At 48.5% G+C, this 26961-nt stretch overlaps 1 protein-coding gene across 3 annotated transcripts in view; it reads left to right on the forward strand.

Annotated features, from left to right (window-relative positions):
* The window catches only part of MAD1L1 (mitotic arrest deficient 1 like 1), a 347982-nt gene extending 335228 nt beyond the window's left edge, over positions 1-12754 (forward strand). For 2 of the 3 annotated variants that reach the window (XM_074552971.1, XM_074552972.1), the window contains one exon: positions 11666-12754. In XM_074552971.1, the coding sequence (XP_074409072.1) occupies positions 11666-11824 (159 nt within the window). In that variant the 3' untranslated portion in view covers positions 11825-12754. The remainder of the gene's footprint in view (positions 1-11665) is intronic. The other variant, XM_005487395.3, reaches the window with a different exon arrangement.
* The last annotated feature ends 14207 nt before the right edge of the window (positions 12755-26961 follow it).

Raw genomic sequence — 26961 nt, forward strand, 5'->3', positions numbered from 1 at the left:
TGATATCCGGGTGTCTTGTCTTCTGTTTTCATAATTGCATACATGGTGTCTGCATAAATCTCTTCCCCCCTGCACTTGCAGCAAAAGGAGCTGACTGGAGGATGGCAGCACATCAGTGGGAGAGCACCAGCAGGAAGAGACAACCAGTCAGATGTGTGTCAGATGGGGAGCCCCAGGGCCCCAGGCAGGCTCCTCAGAGGCTGCTCGAACATGGTGCACTTGCTAAACACAAAACCTCTCCTTTTCCCTTCGGGGAGAGGAGCATGTTCATCCAGACATGAGAACCAGCAGTGCTGTCTTGCCATGTTCTTCAGGAGCTTAGTGCCAAATGACAGCACAGGCAGCAACAGCAGGAGCTTTCAGCAAACGCGTCCTAGCCCAAAGGGCTGAGTGTCCCCTCAAGGGATACAGTGGAATTTCTCCGGCTGTTTCAGTGAATACTGAAATCTTCCTATTTATTCACTCCTTAGCTGCAACCTCTGTCTCTTGAGCCATGGACTTTCTTATGGTGAGATCAGACCTGCTCAAGGAGAGAGGAGTCCTGTGTGTCTTTGTTTCACACTGGATTTTACCATTAAAAGCCCATTTCAATATAGCTGGATATACCCAATGTGCACAGGCCAGTTGACTGGTTTCCCTAGTATCTAGTTCTTCAAGGTATCCTGCCTGTGGACTACAAGTCTGGTTGAGTAACTCCACAAATAGAATTACTGATATCCATCAGCTCCATGATAAAAATAATATCTTCTCAGTATAAACTTCCACTTATGGCTATAGATGCAGTCAGAGGAATGTGGGATTGTGAGCTGTTAAGGGTTAAAACTCCTTCTTGAGGACACAAGAAAATCATTTTGCATGTTCAGAATCAACTTCCTTCTTTGACTTGCTGGGTACGGACAACTCAGGCTTGCTTTGGTTCTGCTGGCAGTCGTGCTGATGACAGCGATTTCAAATGAAGAAAAACGAAGGAAAACATGAGCCAGCAAAAAAACAACAACAGGAAAAGCACAAAAGTACCTTCCTCAACCCACACTAGCATCGTGGCATTTGGTTATTGATGTTGCAATGGCAACTAATGTCATTCCCAGAGCCAACTCTTAAATTCCACTTTGGTAGATCATAACTGTAAGCAAGTCACAGGGTCCCAGAGGAAGGGGTGATTATTGACCAATTCTTGTTGCTCTTAGAAGAGCGGTGTTTGGTCTGCGGTGCAGAGCGCTGGCTCTGTGCAGAGGTGACAAATATGTGTCACCAATTTCCTTGATGTAAGGCTTGAACCTGCATTTTAGCCTGGGGTGCCAGACTATGACAAACAAGAGCTAGAAGAGGGTAGTGTATAAACATGGTGAGAATTTCAGCTGTAATCTGCCATCAGGTCCATCTGTTACTCACTCCCCCACAAGCCTTGTGAACTCAATGAGCCAGGAATGGGCATGCTCCATATACTGACCCGTCCCTCAGCCACAGAGCTAAGGGCTAATTGCCTGCTTGTCATTAAGTTTATCACTTACAGTCCCTTGAACCATTACTGATCACAGGATCTTGTTCAGTTCTTTAGCCTTCTGTCCACCCCACTCATGGCAAGGCTTCCAGAAGGATACCAAAAAGATGATGAGGATAAATGGGTTAATCTCATGATGGCATCTGCAACGTGGCAGAGTAGCAGCCACTCCAGATGTGCCTCCCAGGCATGTGTCCTCTGCTCATTTAACCATTCCCAGCCCCGGGCACTCTCCCTCCATCTCACACAAGGTGCGATGCCCATCTCACAAACTCAGGGGTTCATTTCCAGTTGGCAGCTGGTGAGTCCTGAGGTCTGTATGACCTATTTTCACTCTGTGTCATGTGCAGGCACTTTCCTGCTGATTTCCTCTAATCCAGAGACAGGAAAGCAGAGGCTTCTGAGCAGGACCATGATGCAGGAGCAGCCAAGCAGTGGAACAGTGCATGTCTGGTGTGAGTCAATGAGGGATGAAGGCTCCAGCAAGCTCTGTCTCTTGGGGAGCAGTGGTTTGCTTTGGAGAAGGGGTGCCTATCTCCCAGGCAACACTGCAGCCTCAAAAGTTGCTGTCAAAATTCTCCATGGTTCCAGACATCTCTCACTGATGGCAGGGTTTGGCAAACTCTGCTGTTTGTGTTCTCTTACAGACCTCATGCCCCCAGCTGCAGTTCACAAGTGGAGTGAACTGCCTTGGGAACAGGCAGTCTTAATTACAGCCTGCACAGCCTGACATTTCTCCCATAGGTCCTTCTTTCTCATGTTCCAGAAACTCCATGTTCTTGGTTTACTGCTCCTCTGCTCCTTCCAGCTCAGAGAGCTTTCAGCAAGGGAGATGAAGAGGAATGTGATAAGCAGCTTGGCTGGTTAATGAGCTCCCTGTCTAACTGAGGAATTCTTGTATGCTGGGCTCACTTGCCAGTCCCTGGTATCCCCCTCAAGTTCTCTGCCTTCTGCTGGCTCTCCTGGGGGAGCAGTTTGGGGCCTGGTTTGAGTTGCAGCTACTTTTCACTTTGTCCCAAGCCACCTTCACCATGGTCAGGGGCAGACCAGAAACTGCCTCTGCATGGCAGGGCTGGAGAGCTATGTAAGCCTGAGATTTGGCTGGGAAAACAGAGCTTAAAAAACACCCAGTCCCTCTCATTCCCAGTGACAACTGCAGAGTCACTGCAGAGAAAGTAACGGGAGATTTTTCTCTCCCTAATTTATGTCTCTCCTGCATATGGCTTCTACGGAGTCGCTGATGTTACAGACAGATGGGTTGGCATTTTACTAGACAGAACACATGGGCTAGATGTTGTTAATGCTTGTTAGCTACTCACTGTGCAGCTTGACCAGTCCAACACAGTCACTCACAGATGGCTGGGAAGCTGCAGCCGGGGTGCTGGAGCAGTCCAGCCCTGCCACGTGTGGTGTGACAGCAGTTGGGATAACACACGTTTGGCTGCTCTTTCCAAAGGGGTTTGTTGTAGGTCAGAGATAGCCATGGCTGTGGGAGCAGCACAGCTTCCCTGTGTATCAAGGAGAGACTCTGATTTGTAAAGATCCTGAGATTTTTATGGAGGTATTGGCTTTAAAGGATTAATGCGCTGTAATTTGGGGTTTATATGGAATGGGGTTGGAAAAATTCTGTGAGCTCCGTGCCTTGTTCCCATCTCTACTCCTTCATGCTTGATGTTTATAAGCATATTTGGCTGGTGAACACTATTGAGCAGATCTGAAGTCTGTTAAAAACTTGTACTTTATGAGCTCAAGTTCCGACTACAGCTGGCTGCCAGTATTAGTTTGGAGTGACATCCCATGTGATTTTCCATTTTCTGTGATGTGAGTAGTCTGCTGTGATTTACTCTCACCAGCCATGTGCTCAGTGGAACCATTTTTAGGTATCACCTCAGCAAATCTCCACGGGGTGAGTCTCCTTCTGGCTGCTTTGGACATCCCATCAGAGAATCTGTGGATGCAAAAGTAGATGCTACAGGTGAATCATTTCCATTGCCATCTTCCCTCTTTGACAATGTTCAATTTGCAGCATAATGATGGGAGCCTGAATGAATCCTACAGATGAAACAGGGAATTTTAGTTTCTGCACTTGTTCTCTAAAAACTCTCAAAGCACTTTTGGAAAATGCATGGGTATTAATCCACACTGAGCAGTAGTTCTTCAATCCTATGATTTAAATTGGATATATTTGTCTCTGTCTGTCCTGAACTGTTCAGTAACATTAATGCACCCTGATAATAGCTGTCACATTTTACCCCGGGGGTTGTTCCTCAGTGATAGGTGAAATCACAGCAGTTCAAAGACCTGTCTTCCAGGATGAAAAGCTCTATAGGAATATTCAGATATAAAATAGTAATAGTATGAATCAAAAAATACGCTTCCCTTATTTTAAAGCCTTTGATCTTATTTTTATGGCATCGCATTTGACAGTCTAAAGGGCATTAACCTGTGGGAGAAACCTTTTGAAAGGAGGTGCTGACTCCTCCTCTGCTGCACAGAGCACTGTCCCCCAGGATTATCCAGCATCTTTCCCCCACAGGGAGGGGTGCAGCCCTTCAGCACGTCCCTGCTCTTTTTCATGTTCCATTTTTGACGTGAGGTGCAGGAGAGCTCTCCTAGATCCAAGCAGGGAGCTGTGGGGACAGGCTGGTGCAGCACACCCTGCCCTGCATTGCTGAGCTGGTGCAGCATCCCGGAGCCATCACTGCTGCCACTCGTGTACACAGAGCCTGGGCCCTGGTTCTGATTAAGATGGAAGGATACGAGCTGACCTCTTGTTCCAAAGACATTCTGGGGTTGTGGTTCATCTCAGCGTTGAATAATAAGAAAGAGAAAGGAAATGTTTGCTATAAATCTCAGTGCACACAGGGCTGTTTCTCACTTACCCCATCCCAGCATTCAATTTTCTTCTTGGCATTGCCAGGCATTTGCTTTTCTTTGCTCAGCAGCTAAAAGCAGCTTTTTCATTACATTTCCTGGAAGGCTCTTTACAGGCATCCATCCCTGTCTGCCTCATAAATTCACTTTATATACCAAGCTGGTGACACAGAGGTCAGAGGTCTTGGCAAGAAACAATTATTATAAGGAAGTGCTCTTCTTCTTTGGGTTACAATGAGGATATTAAAGGCGGGGGGGATTTTGCTGCAGACAAGGAATGGTTATTTGTGAAAGGGAGGTGACCTGATTGATTAAGTGCTGTACATCCTGCAGGAGCCACTATGGGCAGGCATCCTGTCAGGCCAGCTGGAACCTGCCAGTTACCATGAAAAAAAGAAGGAAACCAGTAAACAGTTTGCTAAATAACCTCATAAATATTTCCAGCCATAAGCACATCTTGTGGTTCAATTTTGTGTTGTTTTTTTTTTTTTTTCCTTTCCTTAATATTTCCCTAATTTTAAATGAACGGCCTGTAATTAAAGTGATTTAGAGGCTACCTGGGGACCTGGTATTTGAGCAGTGCATGATGCTTAGGAGAGATTGATTGGTGAGGCATAACTCAATTGGGGTATTTTGATAATGATATCATCACCCGAGAGAGCCAAGTTTGAGCAATTAAATCTCAAAACCTCGTGTTTGGGTTGTTATAACTTCAGCAGGCAGTTTCTGCATGTGCACACACACAAACACACACACACATTTTTTTTCCTTGGTTTTTTTCCCTTGTTTTTTTTCTGGGCATCCTAGTTTTTTGGCTTCCCTGAGTCTGTCTGTCAGTCTGTCTGTCTGTCTGTCTGGGGTGATCTGAAGTGGTGATTTATCAGCTGTGCAGACCCAGAGAGAGGGTGCCAGCCTGCTCAGCATCACTGCTTCCCCCCTCAACATCTGCACGTGGACAAGGCGGCCTTTGACATTTAGAAAAATCTTGGCATCTGAAGCAAGAGGCAGAAACAAAAGGATTTTCTCATTTAAAGGTCAGAACCAGCAGCTTCTTAAAGGAAAATTTCAAATAGGTTTGTTGCACTGTGGCAGGGTGTGTGGGTGTCAGTGGGTGCCATGGGGAAGGTGTGAGGGAGCTGAGGGATGTTTCAGGACCAGCAGTGTGTCTAAGGCTCTGAGGCACACACTCAGATAGAGCTGTGGAGATTTTGGGAGGTGATCTCTTGGAACAGCCAACCCTGAAGGCTTCTGCAGGCTTTGGGAAGAGGGAGTGACTGCCCCACATGAAGAGGAGGCCTGAGGGATTCATGTGATGAAGGCAAATTGCAAAGTCGATCTGCTGGGGAGGTGAGCATAACTCACATCGATGTGGACAGCACAGCACTCTGCAGGGTAGGGTGGGGAGCACCACAAGGAGAAGGGAAAGGGGGAGTGAGAACTCAGGTACAGAGGTCACAGCATAGCCCATAGTGCTGGAGCAGCCTGTGGAGCTGCACATTGACCCTAACCCTATGTGGAACCCTAACCCTAGGCAGTAAACCCAGGCTAGGGTTAAGGCTGTTTCCAAGGAAAATGCTGTGGAGGAAGGCATGTTGTGGCAGTTTTGTGTTCCCCTTGAGATGCCTTTTACAGCTGCAGTGTGCCTGGAGCTCTGGGCTTTGTGGTTTAAAATCCCCAACCTGAAGTAGAACCCTAACCCTAGTGCTGGGTGTGAAGCCGTGGTGCCCCTTCCCTCAGCACACTCAGGGCTGGGTGCTGTGTGTGTGTTCAGAGCTGGCATCCATGGGGACACAACACAGACAGTGATTTATGGAAGGAGCAGAGCAGATGAGATGGGGCCTTCCAGATACATTCACTGGGTAAATGTCACCAGGCAATGATTCACTTGCCCCTTTTGACCCCTAATACATCTTAGCCTTGGAAAGCACCGTCCGCCATAGAGCGTGGCCAAGCAGCATCTGCAAAGCAAAGGTTTGTCACCATGCCAAGGGGTGGCTCTGGCAGCCCTGCCAAACCCTGGACTTCATCCCTCTGCACGCTGTGGAGGTGTTTGGAGCTCCTTTGTTCCCAAGCTGAGACACAACTGTCTTGCCTGCTGTGCCTGGCACAAAGCTGCACCATCCCTGTTGTCAGCTTGCCAAAACCCATTCAGGAAATCCACCTGCGACGCTGGATGTGTGTGTTTGAAGTTGCAGGAACACATGTCCTGCATGGATTGCATCCCCAAAGGCAGTTGTGCTTTCCCAATGTGGAAATTAGAGGTAGAAAATCCTCACTTCATTTTGAAATCTTAAGGTGTATAGAATTCTGTTGTATAGAATTCACGTTGTGCAGAATTTTCCCGTTTCTGCATTTCTACTCTGTATTTTCTGATTATACCAAGTCCCCATGCCAGCTCTCTCCTTGGGGTGCGCAACCACCCTATTTTCAGTCTTATTCCAGTGTCTGAAGGTCTACATGACCTTGGGTCTTACACTCAACCCATATTTTTTAAGAAGCAACCTTTGTGTGATTAAACTCATGCTGCATGTCAGCTCATAGCCAATGGCACTTTTGGAGCCATTGCTTTTAGCTACCAAAATATGTCAGAGAGAAGAGGAAATGGGTGTACAAGAAAATAAAACCTGAGTGTATCTGGGTGAGAATGCACTTCTGAACCATGTGGTAGCTTGTTAGTGGCTAAAGGAGACACTGTCACACTTTTGACATAGGTCTCCCTCAGCAGCTGGAGGAATCAGAGAAGGAAATGTTGGGTCTTGGCTTTCAGGAAAGGCTGTGTGCAACAGCAGCAAGGGTGCAAAGAGCCATCTCAGCAGGAGCAGTGTAGACACAGTCCTGTACATGTTACATTGAAGTGGCAGTAGTTAAGGAGCCTTTTACAGTCCATATGGTGCAGTTTTATGAGCCCAGTTCATCCAGCTGCAGGTCCATCCCCAAGAGGGACATTTGGGAATACCTATTGCTCCCTCACATCATCTGCATCGTCTGTTCCTTGCTGAGATGGAGAGAAGAACCTGCTTTTCTACCATGTTGGTGGTTATTGGAGAGATTTTTACATGTGTATCTGAACTATAAAGCCTTGAATAATTTACTGGTTTCCAGAGTTAAGAGGAAGATTTATGATGTTTCCTTCTGGCAGGTGGCTGCTGATCTTGATTCCCCTGAAGAAACAGTTGTGCTAACAGCTCCCTTCTCAGAGCAGCTACTCCAGGTTCATGTTGTTCTGTGCTAAATAGACCAGTGTTGTTGTGGTTTGTAATATAGAGAGGTCTGTCCCCTGATAATCTGGTTACTATGGGGTAGCACAGCCTGCAAGGAGACAGACAGGCTGTCACCCTTCAAATCTCCAGCCAGAGTCACATCCCACCCAGCCCAGCAGAGCTGGGTGTGCAGCAACACTGGGCAAAGAGTAATTTCCTTTGCTTTTCTAGAAAAGGTCCCCATAGCCCTTAAATCAGACTAAACTGGCAACAGAGCTTAGTGAAAGCTGAACTCTTTCCTTTTGCAAGTATTTGAGATCTGAATAAAACATAACAGAGACCTGAATCTTGGTAGTTTAGTGAGCCAGACAGACTTTTCCCATGAATTAGAGGAAACCAATATAGGGCTATGTACAGGGTACCTGAGAGATGGCGTTTTCATCGTGATGAGCTGCTGCTCATTGCTCAGGGAAACTGAGGTTTAGGAGGGAATATTTACATCTCTAGTGAAGCACTGCCCTTGTGTGGCCCAGCACAGGGGGGAAAGGGAGAGTGAAGCACAGTGGTGGTCCTCAAAGTGTCCTCTTGCATTGACTCCTCTATGCCTTGGCTCTGGGGTGGATGGGGCTACTCACACATACAGCTTTTCCTTTGATCCCCTGTATTCAGTTTGACTCTAAATGTTGATGCTTTTTTTCTTTTTTCTTTCTTTTTTCTTTGCTTTTTGCCCCTTCTCTTTAAGAGCAAGAGCATACTATAGCAGTGATGTCAGTAGTGTTGGGCACAGAGCAGTCAGGGCTGGCTTTGAACATGCTCTGGTCTCTCTCACCCCATTCCCACTCATGGACTGTCCCCATGGATCAGTGACACTTGTTTATGCTCCTCTCAGCTTTGCATTTTATTCCTAGATGGGCTGGGGTGGCTTTTGGCTTCATCTAAACTTAGAATTTTAAGGAATGCATCAGCAGAGTGAAGGTAATTGCAATACATGGAGTGTGCTGTGAATAGCTGCTCTGTGCTGGCACCTGCAGCAGGAATATCCAGGAGCTGTCTTTGAGGGTTGAGACTTTTATAAATAAATAAAAAATATATTAAAAATGGGTGGAGGGAATCCTAGCTATGAACAGTGAAGAGGAGGACTTGAGCACCCTTGCAGCTTTGAACTGCTGGAAATGTCATATTTCTTATCTTCAGAAATACAGTTTTTAGAGCTGGAACCACAGGCATGCTCTGCATTGATCCAGAGTGGTGTGGAACACCAGAGCCTGCAGCGTTCACTCAGCAGAGCATCCCCCCCATGTCCTCCCTCCCCTCAGCTCCTGCACACCCCTGTGCATCCCCCTGCCCTGCTCTGATCCCTGCTCCCTCCTGTTCCTGCCTCGGGCACTTCCCTCTCTGCCAGCAAGTGCACCAGGCAGGGTGCAGGCTGGCTTTTGAAAAGAAATCCTGTGAATTAATGGGAACATATTGCTATTATTTCATATAATCACTTTATTTGTAAAGCACAGGCTGCAGAGGTACTCCCGCTGTTGAACCGAAAGCAGCAAATCTATCTATATATCCCAGTCTATACTACATTATGAACAGATGGGTGAAGAAAAAAAAGCAATAAAAACAAATAATAAGAAAAGTTACAATGATAGCAATTTTAAAACACTCCTAGGGGGAAGAAAAAGTTTCTCCATTTTTTTAAAGCAATGTGAGATTGAATGAGCTGCACTGCAAGTGCATCCATCCTCTAAGTTCACATGTAAACATCTACTGGCAGAGGAAGAATTGCTTTTTTTCCAAGTGGCTGCCTTCTCGCCTTGTGCCTGTTACAGAAGCAATCATAAGAAACCTGGGTGAGATGGCTGGGGTTTGGAAGCATTTGGGGGTTTTCTTTGATTTTTTAGAGTTCCTGGGGAGACAGAGGCCGTGGGGGTGAGAGGGAGGATGCTGCCTCCCTTGACAGCTGAGAAAATTCAATGGGAAATAGCAATTTTCTCAGGAGCATGTATTTATCCATATAACTTTCTGTGAACATTATTCTTCTGCCTCTGCTGCAGGAGAAAACTTTGTTTATGAAGAATAGTAGAGAGAAACTACCATTAATCTCACAAAATAAAAAGAGAAGATATTCAAATGTAGCCTTCACCCATGGCACCAGCGAGCTCAAAGGAGAGGAAATTTAAAACATTTATGTTGCTCTGTTTTTGAGGTCATAAAACACAAGCAAATGGTCTGGCACTGGATGCTAAATTTCTTAAGGAATTTACTTTAATTAATTAAACTAGTAAACCAATTAATGGATTTGCTTGTAAATTCTTAGAAAATTAATTCTGTGCCCAAAGAGTGTTTTAAATCTGCGAGGGAGGCTGTGTATTTCATACAGAGCTTGAATTCCCATTTCAGATGAATCCAGCTCGGCACTGAGAGAGCCGGAGATACAAGTGATGCATTCATAATACTCGGACCTTCCTCCAAAACTGGCACTGCTCATCAGCTGAATCTGGGGGGGATTTGCAAAATAAAACCTGTGCTGCTGCCACAGCACCTATTTCCTGTGTTTCTGCTCTGCTGTGCCACCTCTGGCTCTGTGTGGGCTGGGAATTTACATCATTCCTGATGCCTCCAACTGGCTCCTTCATCTGCCATCTCTTCCCTCTTTGATCTGCTCCAGGGGTACCTCAGGTGCACAGGAGTTACCAGGTAGCTCTGGTAAGCAGCAGATCAAAGTACAGGATTTGCTGAAAAACAACCCAGCCAAATCAAAGATCTAAACAAAAGCTAATTCACTTTTCCATGTGAAAACCTTGTTTTGATTCCCTGCCTGGCTCGGGGATGGCAGGGGCATCCTCTGTACCTTGCACTCCTCACAATCCAAAGTGACCCAAACATGGAGGGTTCATAACCAAATGTGTCCAGACTCTTGAGAACATGAAATGGGAAGGAATCAGGTTCTTTGGGGCTCTCAGCAGCTAAAGCCATGTTTTCCCCTCCCATGGCAATCTTCCACTTTGGGTCTTGGCATCCTTTGATTGAGGAGGGGGATGCCAGCCATGCCTGGCACCACTCATGCTGTCCCACCTCACCTCCAACAGGAAGCAGAGCTGCAAAGCAATTAGGAATGGGAGTATTTTTGAAGAGGAAAATGGCAGGGGAAAAAAAATTAGCATTTGCACTGTGATGTTTTTGCTGTTTATTAATAAACAAGCTGCTTTCATGCCTCCGGGGGCAGGAGAGGCTTCAAGCATTCCTTATTTCTCTTGCATTTAGCTTTTTTTTTGCTTGTTTTATATGTTACAGGAGATTTGTAGTGTCTTCCCACATGTTGAGTTTCCTTATTTTCTTGAGAACATCCCTGGAATAATTCCTCTGGTGGCTTCGGCTGTGTGCTGCCAGGCTGATTTAAACACTTTAGGGATGCAGGGTGGATCAGTACTCCTTGGGAAGGAGTTATGCTAATCAGGAACAGGTCTGCTCACTCCTACAGTTGTGGCATGACTTCAGGGATAAATGTTTTCATGGAGAGAAAACCCTGTGCAGAGCTCCTGCCACCTTGGGTGGTGTTGGTGACACTGATTCTGATGTGGCCACCTCAGTCCTGGGCTCTTTCCAGGATGGTCAAACCTCTCCCCAGTGCCCCATTGGTCACTAGGAAAGGCTCACAGGGGTCCTGCATGGGGACATTGGGATGCAGGACTCAGGAATGCAGAGCTCCTGCCACCCTGGGTGATGTTGGCGACTGTAACCCTGATGTGGCCACCTCTGTTCTATGCTGGCACCGCAGGCTCTTTCCAGGATGATCAAACATCTCCCCAGTGCCACATTTGTCACCAGGGAAGGCTCACAGGGGTCCTGCATGGGGACATTGGGATGCAGGACTCAGGAATGCCATGTGCCAAACAGATGGCATGTCCTTGGTGACAGCAGATCCGTGCCAAAGGAGGCTTCAGGGTGGCACTGCTCTTGTGTCAGGGAGGTGAATTAAAACCCTCTGGTATTAATGGGCTCGTTCCTCTTTCCCTTTAGGCCTCCAGCTCCTCTGGTGGAAGAATCAGCATTAAAACCCTCTGGTATTAATGGGTTTGTTCTTCTTTCCCTCTAGGCCTGCAGCTCCTCTGGTGGGAAGATGCAGCTTCTGGAGACGGAGTTCTCGCGCACCATCCGGGAGCTCATCGAGCTGCACCTGCTGCGCCAGGACAGCATCCCAGCCTTCCTCAGCGCCCTCACCCTCGACCTTTTCAGCCGCCAGACCATCGCTTAGTGCCCCACTGCCAGCTGCCAGCCAGGCTTTGGCCCTCCTGGGCAGGACACTTGAGGTAGCAAGGAAAAATTCTCCTGTTCACCACCCTCAATTTGTGGTGTTGGGTTGCTTCTGTTTTGCAAGGAACTTCTTCTTCTCCCTTCTTTCATGCTGAGTGACAAATCCCACCAGTTCCTCTGAAAAGCATAATTTTCTTCCTGTGAGAGGGCAAGTCTAGCTCTCTCCCAGGGCTCTCCTGAGCCAGGATGCAATCCCTGCCTTTGAACTGGGCCATGTGTTCATCACTACCCAGATTCTCAGGATCTGTCTGGGAATATGGTGGGAACTGCTGGTTTGAGGAGCCCCAGCATCACCATTCACAGCTTTTCCCAAAAGGATTCCCTAAATCTGAGCCCTAGCAAAGAGAGAAACCTGCATCAGACTGGTGCTTCCTGCTGCATGGTTGTCCTCTTCTAATGGCAGCCAAGGGCTTGGTCCCTGAGGACAGAGACCCAGGGAAAGTCTCCTGCTCTTGCAAACATCTCATCACTCAGCAAGTTTGAAATTATTTTTAAGATATCAGTGACCTGAGTCTGCCATCACTGAGTGAAAAAGCACAAGCTATTTGAAGCCCCTATACCTGTGTTGACACCTCTGTGGCTCAGTCACTGCCATGCTTTTGGTTCCTTACTGAGACTTTAGGTTATCTTGGTTATCTCAGGACTGTAGAATAGTGGAAAGGAGCAGTTTGGGCTCCATTGTGTTCAATGCTGGTGGCTTTAGCCTGCTGCCTGCCACCACCCTGTGGGTATCTGTTTTGAGAGCTCTCCTTCCTCCTCCCCTGCATGGAGGGTGAAGTGTCCCCAGAAGTCTGACATTTTGTATTATAATGGATGTAGCTCTTCTGTCATAACAATAAATTGTCACTGCCCAAACTGGGTGTATGATTCTTATTTGGGATGCACTCTGTTCCTAGCTCTGCTCTCTCACATGTAGAGGAAGAGCACATCAATGGTCTGATGTGCTTCACAAAGGGAGGACATCATTATCTCCGTTTTTCTGAGCAAGTCTCATTCACAGATTTATAGAATCATCAATGGTTTGGATTGGAAGGGATGTTAGAGATCATTTAGTTCCAACCCCAGCTGCCTTAAACCAAATCAGTTTGCTATAAACCTCTGTGTATATTGATTTCCCCCTGATTTCAGCAGGACACACTCCCTAGGCTTGGAGAAAAGGTAGCAGTGAGCAGGCTGGAAAGTTAGCTGAGATACTTGCAGTGACTTCAGGGTTGGCCAGGCTTGCTGGAGTCACTTGGAGACCTGTTGATGTGTCTCCAGGCATGGAAAACATCTGCTGTTGACCCCATCTGCTGTTGACCACAGGTGGAGGGACAAACATGAGATCTGGAGAGGCTGCAGCCCCCATCTCCCCAACTCACCTCTCTGCAGGGAAGCGCAATAGCAAAAGTTTGTCATTTTCTCTTCTGCTTGAAGAAGTCCCAGTGGAAGATGAATTGCTGGGCATGCTGTGCCAGGGGAAGGCTGCCTGATTCATATGCACGGCGTGGCACGGAGAGTCGCCTTCCCCAGTCATGGGGAAAATGAATCCTGACGTCAGCCGCATTCAGCTCCGCCGCCAACACAATAGCGGATCCTGGCTGCCGCGGAAAATTTTTCTCCTGGCTCCTTGCAGGAGAAATGAAGTAATTAATAAGTTTACAATAAACCCTCTATCTTAGCAAAACACAGGTGAGGCGAGAAGCGATGCTGGAGAGCGACAAGGGAAAACACGTTCTGCCCGCTGGAAAGTTGCCTCCCCAGAGTGAGAGGATAATAAGTTGGGAGAGAACACGCAGCAGGCTTGTGAGACGCCTGTGGTGGGAAGGAGACATGAGTTACTGCTCTGCTCCCTGTTCTCCCAGCAAGACTGATTTGTTCAACTAAGTTTAATATGGGAGAGGTGTGTGGTGAGGATGGGTGCTTGCCTGGGTTGTGCTGGTGTGGTGCAGCAGCTGTCCATGGCTTGGGAGCTGCTGGGTGACTGTCCTGCTTTGGGCAGCAGCATTCCTGCCCTGCTCATGGCATTATGCTGCTCCACAGTGAGTTCACTGGGATTAAGCTTAATATCTTTAAGGGAAGCTTAATATCTTTAAGGCTCACACATGGAAGTGTGGGAGTTTTTCATGTGGAGGTGTGACCATTGCAAAGCCACTTGGGCCAGCTGTGGGCCATGGAGAAGAGGAGCTGAGACTCCCCAGTTTCTAGTTCCAGCACTGAGTTCAGGATGAAGCCACAAACCTATGGCTGTACCTGATACGATGGCAGCTCTCATCTCTGTCATTATCCTGCTTGTCTGAGCCATGAGGGAGCTGCAAGGAATAACTGTGACACTGAATTTCACTGTGATTGCTCCTTCCTTTATGAGCCACATGGGCTCAGCAGCCCATCAAAGGCACTGCTCCCATGTTCACCATCCCCTTCATCCCCCCTCTGTGAGTGCAGCCCCCTGGGGCAGTGCAAAGAGATCCCAGTTGCCACCACCCCAGGTGGTGAGGGCACAAATCCCATCTGGGTTTGGCTCATCACCCGCAAAGCTCCAGCCCTGTTTGTGGAAAATCCTTTTAGAAAATCTTGGGAGCTGGATAATAAATTTTCAGTTGGTTGGAGGGGAGAGGCGGGAGTGCTCACGAGTGCGTGTGTGCTCGCTGGGTTTCCATGCACACTAGCTGGGTTTATGTGCTGTAGGCTGTGAAATATGATTTATTGGTGCATGGCTGCAGGATTTTTTGTGCGTGTATGTGTGTGTCAGAACACAGTCTTGTTTGCAGTGTTGCCTGAAGCTTCCCTTCACTCAAACTGCTCTTGAGTCCCTGCTCTGCTGCCAATCAGCCCTGTGCATCTGTGTGCATATGCAAACACCAAATGGGCACAGAGCTGTCGGGTAAAGCAGCACAGCTCTGGGCTAAGGCAGGTTGTGCCAGATTTGTGCCTCTCCTGAGGGCACATCTCTGAATCTGGAGGTTTTTGCACCTGCTCTGTGTCTCCTGGCTCTTGGTGTTGTCATGTGTTGCTCACGTTGTCCTGGAAGTGTGCAATGCCTGAGAAGGAACCGGGAAGCCCTTTTGGGATGAGCCATGAGAAGTTTGGAGTTTGTGGATGTTAGGTTTGGATCTTCTCCATATAACACTACAGGAGTAAGGGAAGGAGAAGAGGAAAGAGAATTGGAGCCATGATGGAGTGGGTGCCTAGAGAGTGTAGGGCAGGAGCAGAGCAGGGGATGGATGGAAGAAACAGGACATGGATGGAAGGAGAAGCCACCTCCATTTCTGAGCAGCTGCAGTGCCAGCCATGCTGCTGGTTCTCCACTGCTCCCCTCTGCTCACTCCAAACAAACACCGAGCAGCACCTGCCCTTTTCATTTCCCAGCCCAGCAGTGGGCTCAGAGGCAGCTGAGAGTGGTGTGAGCTGGGCTGATGGGCAGAGGTGTCAGAATAAACCCCAGGGGCTGACAAGGCAGAGCCTTCCTCAGACATCGCCCAGCTGATGCCAGACCCCTGCAGCTCGAGGTGTGAGAGGGCACAGCCAGGGCAGGATTGGTTCTGTTGGAGCTTTCAGCTGTTCAGAGACATGGGGAAAACAATGGTGGTGCCTGATGCCAGGTGTCTGTAGCTAAGGACAGGAGCTGGGGAGGACAGAACAGGCTCTCTGTGCTGGTGTGAATCACATTCCTGCTGCCTGCTGTGACAGCAGATTCAGATTTAATCGCAGCGTCGCTAAAACTTGCATGATATTTAAAAGCTACAAAATGCACCCACTCTGATCAGGGGAGGGATATTAAATAAATAAATAAATAAATAAAAAATCAGCAAAGCTTTTTCACGAAGTCTTTTTTAAATATTAAAATCCCATCCTTCCCAACAGGAAAGCTTTTTTCAGGCTAAGAGGAAAGACTGAACGGCATCTGATGATATCGCATTGACACAAGTGTCTAGAAAAATAGGGTAGGAATGTATGATCTGTTCTGAAAAAGGAACCATAGCTAATAGGAAATATGCTGATGCTACTTTTAATTTCATGACTCAGGTTTGCTGCAGAATTGATGGAAATCTGTGTTGGAGCTTGGTTACATTAAAACAGTTCTTGGCTGCTTGGGGGTTTTCCAGTTCTTGTTTCTCTTTTGGGGGATTATTATTGTAAAATCTTTTGCTACTCTGGAGGTTTGCAGATGTGATTTGAAAGGACAAGGGGACCATCTTTCATCCAAAAGAAAGAGGGGTTTTTGCTCCAGAAAGATCACTGGCCAAAGCCCAGCCCTGGACAGGCCATCCCAGCAGCCCCTCCTTCCTTCCACTCAACAGTGCCTGTGTCTCCAGCCTTCCTTCTGTGCGTGTTTTCCCTCAGAGCAAGAACAAGGAACTAAACAGAAGAAAAATACACTTTAAAGAAAATGCTGCCATGTTATTTAAGGAGCACAAAGGCAACTTCTTGCTGCTGGAGGTCTCGGAAGCAGCCTGTGTATTTGGTCTCCACCCAAACCACGTTCCTCCACCAAAGCCTGTTGCCTTGGGCTGTGTCAGTTTTCTTCTGCATCCCCAACATGGGTTCAAGCCTCTACCAACCCCTTCATCTTCCCTGTGCTGTTTCCTGGCCCAGGCTCCAATGCTGATGAGTTTATTAGGGTTGCTAATTTTACCTGATGCTGCTTCCTTCTCTTCATGACAGGCTATGTTTTTTTGAACTCTCCAGCTGATTGATTGAGCTCTCTTTAATATTCCATGTTTCACTTTGAATTCTCTTTGTTGACTGTTGCTTGTTGTTGTTCTGTTGGTTTTTTTTTTTTCTTTAATCATGCCACTGTCTCTTTTTCCATCCTGGTCCTTCTAATGCTTCTTCAGCCTGGAGCAAAGCCAGAGACCATCGGGAGGTCATGGAAACACAGACGGCTGTAGGATTTAAATAAGGACTGGATAATTTTATGACCATTAACAAGGCTCACTGCTATGCAAACCAAAGTAATAAGGGCAATCATATCTCATGGTTCAGGGAGCAAGTTGATTGTCTGCAGGGACTGAGAAGGTAATTCTGCATCCCTGACTCCCCCCAAAATACGATACAGTTGACAAAATGCACCAGGCAGGTCAAAGGGCTTGGCTGGAGGGTGAGAGCATTTCCCTTATCATCTCTGTTCACTCACTCCATTGATGTGATCAGAAACTTCTGGTATCAGCATGGTGGGAAATGTTCTCCAGGCAGATGAAAGGCTCTGAAGGTTGGCAGATGAACCTCTCCTCTTAAGGAGCATCTGCTGAGTGACATTTGTGCTGTGTGGTGGCAGATGCTTCACTTTGCTGGTAGTGGCTGCTTCATCTGCCAGGCTGCCCCATAACCACTGCCCAGGAGTGCTAAAAGAAACACAGACCATGGATGTCACTTGGGTCCTTCATTTTGGAGGTGCCTCCCACTCCCCACTGACCATGCACAGCCTTGTTCACAATGGAGTGATGGCAAATCACACTGTCCCTCCTTCATCTTTCTCTGCAGTGTGGCTCTCCTGCCTCCTCTGTGTGCCTGTGCCTTTCCTCAGCTCCTTTTGGGCTCTCCTGGAAAATAGATGCTGGATATTCTAAGGACTGATTATAAGAGATCTCTGTGGTGGTAAAGCATAATTAACAGTCTATAGCATTTCTGATTTTTTTAATTACATGAAGGCAAAGCCTGGAGGTGTGGGATGGTTGATGGGCAAGTTGAGAGCCACCAACACTGGCCACCCAGCTCTGATGGGTGACCACAAGGGAGGTTTTGGTGCTGTGGCCTGAGCTGGTTTGGGTGGCATCTCCCAACATGTGCAGCCATGGGCATGAGCGATAGGAGGTCACATCCTGGTCATGGTTTGCTTCCCAGTGTGGCTGTGGAGCAGCAGTGTGGCTGCACCTCCTCTTCCTTGCTTCTGTCCTTAACAGGAGGAGAAAGGCTCATGGGACTGCAGCAGGTTTGTTCCCAAGGTAAGGAAAACACCAGGCCCCCCAAAGCCTCCTCACACACACACAGTTTAAATCACTGCCATTTCCTGTCTTCACTGTTAGCTCAGGACAGTCCCCAGGTCCTGTAACCAGTGTTAAATGTAATGAATGATCTTGTCCTCCTTGTTTGTCTCCTCTTTAGTGTAACACTGTAATTAGCTTAATTACCAACAGATTCATATTTTTTTTTTGTAACTTAAAATGGAAATTAAATTTTGCACCAGGTTTTACAGGCTGTTAACGGGAATCGAATAATCAAGCCTGACTCCAAGTCCTTGAAAATGAGTATTAAAAAAGGTCTGAATTTGCATATTCATGTTTTTAATAGGGTTCAGAAGGTATATTTGCAACTGATGAAAAGGATTAATTAAGCTTAATTTGCATAGGAAGAACAGTTTAACCCCTTGCATCCTAACAAGGCAGAGACTGACAATTTGAATTCCATGGCTTGATGCTGGAGAGACACACAGGCTGAGAGCAGTGCTCTGCAAAGCACCTTCCTTCCACTCCAGAAGGACAGAACTAGAGAATACAGGATCCCAGCACCATCCTGACACAGCTGGTCCCCCAGTACCCACAGCCACCTCCAGGTTTGGTCTCCATCTCTCTACCATGGTGGTTTGTGACCTGGGTCTTCCAAAGCAATGCCACCACATCTGGCTTTGAGCCAAACATGCTGTTTCTTCTGCTGTGAGCTGGGCTGGGCAGCTCTGGCAAATATTAAAGAAATCATTTCAGTGCAGCCAGCTCAGTCCCCTGAGCTGTTCACAGCTGGGCTGCCTGTAGCCAGCACACGGTGGGAGCACCATGGCTGATAGGGGCACCAAAAACTTAACTCCTGGATCTCATTTCCAGTTTCCTTTTTTCTCAGTGAGATCCCACTCAGGGGTTAAAGGCTCTGTGGGAATGTCAGAGCAAGGTGAGACCTGGTGAGTCCTGTCCTGCTCCCAGCCACCAGCCTGTGACTGGTCAGCTGGTGACAGCATCCCAAAGGTCTGGGACTTGTGCAGCTTCAGAGAAAGCTTCACAGAGCTGCCTGCACCCAAACTCCCAGCTGGCACCTCTGGCGTGAAGAAATCAGCAGGGTCTTGCACAGCGCTGTCCAGTTGTGATGTAAGAAAAACATAAGCCCTGCCCATGTCCATGGTGAAGGTGTTGGAAGATTATATTTGACATTCCTTGCAACCCAAACCTTTTTATGGTTCAATAGAACCCTCCCAAATCAATCTCTTCTCAGACTGGAAAGCAGAGTGGGAACGTTACGCTTCCCGGGGCCCTACAAGAACAGAGCACAGCTTTGAGTCAGCGCCTGAATATTGCTAAAAAGTGGCAAAAAATAAATAAATCAGGCATTCATTTTGCTTCAGCAGGTGGTGTGCAGCGTTCCCCTCGTAACGCTTTGGTGGCGTGCATCGCTAATTATTTTTGGGGTGGAATTTGCTGTGCACAGCGCGCGGGGTTCGTTAGGCAGAGATGGCTTTGAAGTGGTGTTCAGAATTAATGCTGGCACATGTAAATGTTCCTTGTGCCACGGAAAAGCTGCCCATAAATGATGTGTGAGGTCCAGTGAGAGGGATGCTGGCGTCAAGTCAAGTGAGGGGAGAAGGAAGGAAGGAAGGAAGGAAGGAAGGAAGGAAGGAAGGAAGGAAGGAAGGAAGGAAGGAAGGAAGGAAGGAAGGAAGGAAGGAAGGAAGGAAGGAAGGAAGGAAGGAAGGAAGGAAGGGAGGGAGGGAGGGAGCTGAGCATGAAGCTGTGACCAAGCACTGAGAGGATTTTGTATTTTCCTACTTCCAACTGTTTATTTACCAACATGCTGGAGAGCAGCAATCATTTCCTCATGCCTTATTGAGAAGCTCTGCTGTGAAATAAGTAAATGAACCGTCCCTTTTTATTAGCCTTTGGACTGAGCAGAGGAGCAATGAGTTAATGGCTGACCAGTTTTTGAAGATGCCAAGCACATTACAAGTGCTAAGTATTATTTTTTTTTTCTGCAATGCTTTATTTTCGCCTCTGAACACTCATTTTAAATAACCCTTTCAATTACATTATCTGGTTTCATGCATTCTGCTCAGATTAAACACGGTGCCACTTACAATTCACCCACCTCAATGCCTTCCAGGTCTCTGCAAGTCTCATCCTAACCTTTGCCTCTCAAGCTTGGGTAGAAACAGCCTTTGTTCGGGGTCCAGAATCTGCCCCAGCTCTGCTTTGGCTTCTTAAACTCAAATGCATCCACATCACTTTCTGTTGGCCACTGCAACCTCTGGTTCCTTGCTCTTGCATGCTGCTTTTCTTTCTTAATAAGAGAACATCTTGCATCCTTCCCATTTCCTTCCAGCTAAATTAGCTCCCAGGATAAGCTATCTCCTCCCACTTGCTGGCATCTTGTGATGTTTTGGTTTATTCTTCTTCTTTGTGAGGGCTCTGTGCTGTGCTTCCAACAGATCTCTCTCCTCAGACCTGGATCTCCACCCGTGTACATCTGTGGCTTTGCAGACAAGTGGGACTGGCTCAGCCTTCACTCCAGTGGGTGATTCCATCTCCTGGCAGTTTCAGAGATGGATGGGCCAATCCTTCACAGCCACAGCTGGGCTCTTCTGGGTGTGCTGTTCTCCAAAGCCACCCTGGGCCAGAGACTTCTCCATCACCTCAGCCAGAAGAGCCTCACAACTCTATCCAAAACTGTTTCACCATCTCAGGTGGTTTCTGGAGCTCCCAGCTCTGCTCCAGCACATCCATCTCTGCTTCTCCACTCCTCTTAGCTGTGCTGGGATATGTCTGGTCTTCAGGACCCAAGTTTGAGATGGGGGGAGATCAGAAGCCAGCCCATCCCTCACCTCACTGTCCTCCCTGTCTGCCAGCTCTGCCAGGGAAATGCCAGGTTTGGAGAGGCCACACCAGGCACCCACCCTCCCCAGCCTCCTGCCTTTCCATACCCACAGCCCTGGTGTCTGCAGGGCTCTTTTGGGAGCTGTGGCCAGCTCAGGGCCTGGCAGCTGTCAGCTCAGGAAGGGTTTGTCATTCTTGGGACAGCTGTGCTCCTGCCTGGGATTTTCTAGGCAGAGATGTGTGTGTGTGCACCCTCTGTGGTGGGTGGGAGTGTTGGGATGATCTGAGGATATAACTGAGATAAGGTTTGTATGGAAAGGTGATAAATTGCAGCACCTGAGATGGCTGGGGAAAAAACCCAACTGGGTTTGTGTCGCAGACAACTTTTATGAAAAGTCCTTTCCTTAGGATTTTTCCTCCTGAGAAGCTGAGAGGCCTCAGGAACAAAATGTAAACATTGATTATCTGCTGCTGTGGAATGCAACGGGTGCATCTGTGATTGGTCTCATAGGGGTGTTTCTGATTAATGGCCAATCACAGTGAGCTGGCTTGGACTCTCGGTCTGAGACAGAAACTTTTGTCATTATTCTTTCCTTTCTATTCTTAGCTAGCCTTCTGGGGAGACCTTTTCTTCCATTCTTTTAGTATAATTTTAATGCAATATATATCATAAAATAATAAATCAGCCTTCTGAAACATGGAGTCAAATCCTCATCTCTTCCCTCATCCAAGAACCCCTGTGAACATCATCACAGGTTTGTGCACACAGCTCTTTGTCAGCCTGAGCTGAGCTGGACACAAAGGATGCTTCAGCTGGATGGTGGCAGATGGTTTGTGCCCATGTCCACTTTTCCAGGGGGCTGTGGGCTCTGCCAGCCCCTTGGAGCTGCTTCAAGAGCTGCTCTGCTGCCACTCTCCAATCTCACTGCAACACAAATCCCAGGGGGGCAGGAGGGAACTTGTGGGACAAGCAGGCTTTAAGCTCCAGCTTCAGGGAATGGAAACCTTTGTGTCTAGGCTCCAAATGTGGTGGAACAAGATTAATTAATTTAGCTGCATCACATGAAGAGTGCCAGTGTTTACTTGTGAGACCACAGAGGAGCTTTTGCAGTGCCCAGAGAGGCCTCCTGCATCTGGATGGGCTGGGAGCTGTTGATTGCAAGGCAGGAGATGCCCAAGAAGAGCTCAGTGCTGCATAAAAGCAATGCTGAGAGAGAGGAACAGCTTCAAGAGGCCCCCAGCAGAGAGAAGCAGCAGGCACCACACACAGACTGAGGCATTCCATCAGATTTCTGCAGACCAGGTGAAGCCAGTCAGGGGCTCCTGCAAGGATGGAGGAGCCTGTCAAGGCTGGGACGAGCCAGACTGGAGGGCTGCTAGGAAAGCAAATGAGGTGGGAGGAAATGTGGATGCTGTGTGTGGGGCTGATTGCTTCCTTTCACAGCTGAAAACACTGAGGAATATGATAGACCCAGAGCAGAGCCCGGGAGATGAGCAAGACAATGCAGGGGACAACACTCACAGATCTTAATGGATGAGCCAGAGCAGGAGAGGAGCTCATTAGAAAAGGGCACTGCATGGTGAAGGGAGGACAGGATGTAAGCCGTGTGAAAGCTGATAAAAGACAGAAATGGAAATCTTTTTGTCCCAAAGAAAGCAAGGATGGAGTGCATTAATGAGCTCTTTAATGGCAAGGCAAGTAAAGGTGAGCAGCAAATGGCTATTGCCAGACAGCTGAGCTGAGTGTGAAAAAACAGATGTTGGTGGGATGTGAGAAGTGATCGAGCTCGTACAGGAACAACAGCACAAGCCTGTGATTAACATCCCCACTGAATTATTGAAAAGGCACACACACAAACTCAGAGACTTGGCAGGCTCCTCTGGTTGCTCTGCAGGGACAGGGAGGGTGAGAGGGATGGATACAGCCATGTTCACATCCAATTTGAACCAAAGGAAAGGGCAGCAAAACTAAAGTGAAAACTAAAATCCTGCTTGGCTACTCCCCACGTGAGGAAAATCCACATCCCTGGTACTTGTGTGTCTTCTTATCCCTTGCACAGAAGAAATTGAGTCCAGAAAACTGCCTTCACTCTGGATCAAATGGTTTCCCTCCATTAGGTTCTGGGCAAGGTTGGAGGAAAAGTGGGAAATGAGCAAAACTCCCAAGGCAGCATTTGTATAATCTCTGCCACCCTTCTGGTGGCGCTGGTGAGCTGGCTGAGAGGGGTAAAACAGAAGCTGTGACTCAGAGGAGATACGAAATTCAGTAAATTCAGGTGAAGCCAAAGTCACTGCTCCAAGCCAAGGAGCTGGGTTGGTTTCTCCAGCAGCACTGGCCATGCCCACCAGCACCTTCACCACCTTCAGTGCCTTGGGCACTGCTGGCATCAGGGGTTGGAGGTGAAGGAAGTGAAATGTGCTCTATTCCTCTCTCTGGAGAACAATCAAATCTCAGAGAAAAACTACCCCAGGGCCCATGGTGGAAAGCCTGTGGTGAGGAAAATGGGAGAGAGGAGCTGGAGGAGAGGCTGGGGCAGCTCTGAAGCCCACACCTGCCTGGCCATGGCAGTGCTGCAGCCATGCTATGAGACCTGTGCATTTAAGGTAGGATCAGTGCTTTTCCCAAATAAACCCTTCATCCCCTCAAGTCCATGCCCTCCCCTCTCTGCTCTGTGCCCATCCTGTGTCCATGTGCATCCACGTGCTCACAGCTCCAAGCTTTAGGGGTGTCACTGTCCCCAAAGGGCCCTGCAGAGGAGAGTGACATGCTGTGCACCCAGAGGAGCCAAAGCCAAGGTGAGCAGGTCCCAAAACGCTAGCAAGGGCTCTGCTGGGTGCTGGTGTTGGTCCTCCCCCTGACGAGCACTCACAGATGCAAATAAATTCTGACTTGGGCTCCCAAATTCCTGCTCTGCTGGCTGTGCTAAAAATATCCCAACACAGTGTGTGCTGGCTTCAATCACGCCATTGATCCATGCTCCTGGGTCTGGTCCAGCCTCTCCACATCCATCCCATCCCATCCCATCCCATCCCTCCGCTGCATCCCCAGGCCTCTCCTCTCCCAAGGCACAATGTCGCTGACATCTTTTATGAAAAATCCTTTCCTTAGGATTTTTCCTCCTGAGAAGCTGAGAGGCCTCAGGAACAAAATGTAAACATTGATTATCTGCTGCTGTGGAATGCAACAGGTCGATCTGTGATTGGCCCATGTTGGATGTTTCTAATTAATGGCCAATCACAATCAGCTGGCTTGGACAGAGAGTCCAAGACAGAGCCTTTGTTATCATTCCTTATTATTCTATCCTTAGCTAGCCTTCTGAGGAAATCCTTTCTTCTATTCTTTTAGTATAATTTTAATGTAATATATTTCATAAAACAATAAATCAAGCCTTCTGAAATATGGAGTCAGATCCTCGTCTCTTCCCTCATCCTGAGACCCCTGTGAACACTGTCACAGCACAAGGCCACCTGCAGCATAGTGTCCTCCACCCCTGCTGACCCCTCTCCTGCCATCAAGGTGATTTATTGCTGCACAGCTCGGCTGCAGCAGCGCCGGCCCGGGGCTGTGCTGGCTCCCAACTCTGCAGAGCCACCGGGAGGAGTTTGGGGGCTCTCAGTTCACCAGGACCCAGCCCTGACTGAGGGAAGGACTGACCTCAAAAATGGGCAGAGCTTGCTGGGAGTGAGGGACGTGCTGGAGCTGTCAAGGCTCTGCTCTGCCTCTGGCTGTGCAGCGGGCCTGGGCATCACCCAGGTGTTGATGTGTGGGCAGATCCATAAGCACCAGTGGGGCTGGGAGACGGATGGCTCCCTGGCAGCCCTGGGAAAGGTGACAGCACCCAGGAAGCACTGCAGACCTGATTTGAGCAGAGTCAATGAAGTCTGGCTGTTGTCTGATCAGGGTGATGCATGGGAGCATCTTCCCTTCTAAGGCCCCTTTGCACAGACCCCTCCCATGGGATCTACACCTGGTTTCATGGCAAACTCAGCTGAATCCATCAGGAGGCCCAAATGCTGGGCAGAGAGGAGGCAGTTCACACCCCCAACACCCACCAGCTGTGGGGCAGCCCCCAGCTCCCCTCCCAAGTGCTTTGCTGCATCAGGAAGGGAGCTCGGCAGCACTGTCTGCCCCCACGGCCCCCCTGTGCTGCTCCCTGTTCTGTGTGTGAACATGGCCTGTCCCACAGGCCATGCTTTGGAACAGATGGACACACCCCATGTGCACACCAGGGCTGGCAGGTGCCCTTGGGAATCCTGGCCTTAAATGGTGCATGTCTCTATAAAGGGATGTTTCTGTCCTAATTTACAGGTTTTTAAATAATATCCAGGCTCTAGATGCCACACAGGCTTTGTACCACATGGCAGGGTCCTTTGCTGACTCTGGGCCAGAGTCAGGGCTGAGCCATGGGTAATGTGGGTTTGGATTTACTCCAACCAGAGCTGTCCTTGCTGGGGTGCTGGGAGAGGGATCAGAGGAAGGATTTTTAGTGCTGCCTTGGTTTTGCCCTTGAATTCAGGTGTTGAGAGAGCAGCAGTTCTGTGGACACAGGAAGGACATCAGCAGAATGCATTTCCACATAGCCCAGGGCTATGGCTCTACTGCAGGGAACTGTGAATTTTTTTCCCCTAGCCTCCCCTCCTCTTCACTGAACATACCTTTCCTGTGCTCTCTCCTTTCTGCTTGGTGGGGAGCCCTCTTCTTTGGAAGAGTTTGGGGCAGCAGGAGCAGCCTGGCTGCACAAGGGATCACCTCTCTCTGCAGAAGCAACTTGAGAGCTTTGGTGGTTGAACAGGAGACAAAACAAAGAACAGAAACAGCCAGCAGGTCACAGGTGATGAAATCCCTGCCCTGTCCCCAGAGGGGTCGGTAAGGCAGCTGCCTTGGAGGAATGGAAGCTGCTGTGGGCAGAGCTCTCCAGGCCCTGTGCAGAGCCAGCCCTGGGCTCATCCATGGGGTGGTGGCCCTGGGGACAGTGGAACCCCTTCCTTTCTCTTGTCTGGCTTTTTTAACAGCTCATTTTATGGCATGTCCTGCCAAGGGATGTGGAGCATGGCTGCAAGGACTGCACCTTGCTTTGGTGCAAGGTGAGAGAGGGCAAGGGGCTGGAAGATGCTCAGCAGCCCAGGAGCCATCTGAGACCTGTGGTGAGGTCCCACCAGCAATGGGGTAGTGGGTGATGCCTTAGAGATGCCTTAGAGATAGAGAGGCCTGGACTTTTTCTAATTCTCCTTCTTTCCAGTTGCAGACCGTTTGCATGTGGGAAGTGTTTAATTTAGAAAGGCCAGCGCTGCTGTATCACATTCCTGTCGGTCTCTGTTGGTTTATCACCAGTGAAATCCTGGTGAGAAAACAGAATCAGGCTTTGATTTCATCTGCCCCTGCTGTTTTACACCACTAACAGCTTTGCATTTCGATAGCAGCTTTTATTCTAGGAGCTAAATGGGCTTCACAGACAGCCAATTAATTAATTGAGCCTCCCCAGCCAGCCTGTGCCCTCAGTGCCACAAGGAAGCATTTCCAGAGGAGGAAACAGAGGCAGAGAAGCAAAATTATTGGCCCCAGCTAAAGAGCTGAGCTGGCTGCCGCCTCCACAGTGATGCCTCACCCTGCACTGGCTGGGACATTGCTCCCAGTCCCATGGGGATGGTCCTGGTGCCTTTTCCAAACTGGTGTGGGAATGGTCTCAATGCAGAGATCAGCTGAGGGGGTTCTTTGGGTGTTTATCAGTGACTGGAGCATTTGAGCCCAAATGAACTCATGAGCTGCCATCACTTTGAAGCACCCCAGCCTCTTGATAAAGAATCCTGTGAGACCATGAAACAGTGTCAGGAGCCCCCACCACTGTTTCCATCATCCATCCTTGCTGACCAACTCTTATTTCTCCTGGCTGGGACCTTGAGCAACGTGATTTAGTGGGTAGTGGGTGACATCCCCACCCATGGCTGGGGAGCTGGAACTAAATGATGATGACTTTTTATTTTATAATCCTAGATGATTTTAAGGTCTTTTCCAAGGTCTTTTATTCATTTTTTTTTTAAGGTCACTTCCAACCCAAACCATTCTGTGGTCCTATGAGGAGGCATTCAGGGTTTGCAAGGAAAGGCTGTTCCAGCTGAAAGGTTTGTTTGGTCCAGGTGCTGGAGCTGAGATCTGAGAAGGGACCTGCCAAGAGGCACTAAACAAGAGAGAGGTGACCCCCAAATCCCCTCAGGTCCTGTTCACTGCCTGGTGAGCAGGACACAGCCCTGGGAAGCTGCGTGCTGTGGGCAGGATCTGGGGCACCTGGAGGAGGTGGAGGAAGAGCGA

Source organism: Zonotrichia albicollis, chromosome 16 (assembly GCF_047830755.1).
Source record: "Zonotrichia albicollis isolate bZonAlb1 chromosome 16, bZonAlb1.hap1, whole genome shotgun sequence".
Classification (NCBI taxonomy): domain Eukaryota; kingdom Metazoa; phylum Chordata; class Aves; order Passeriformes; family Passerellidae; genus Zonotrichia; species Zonotrichia albicollis.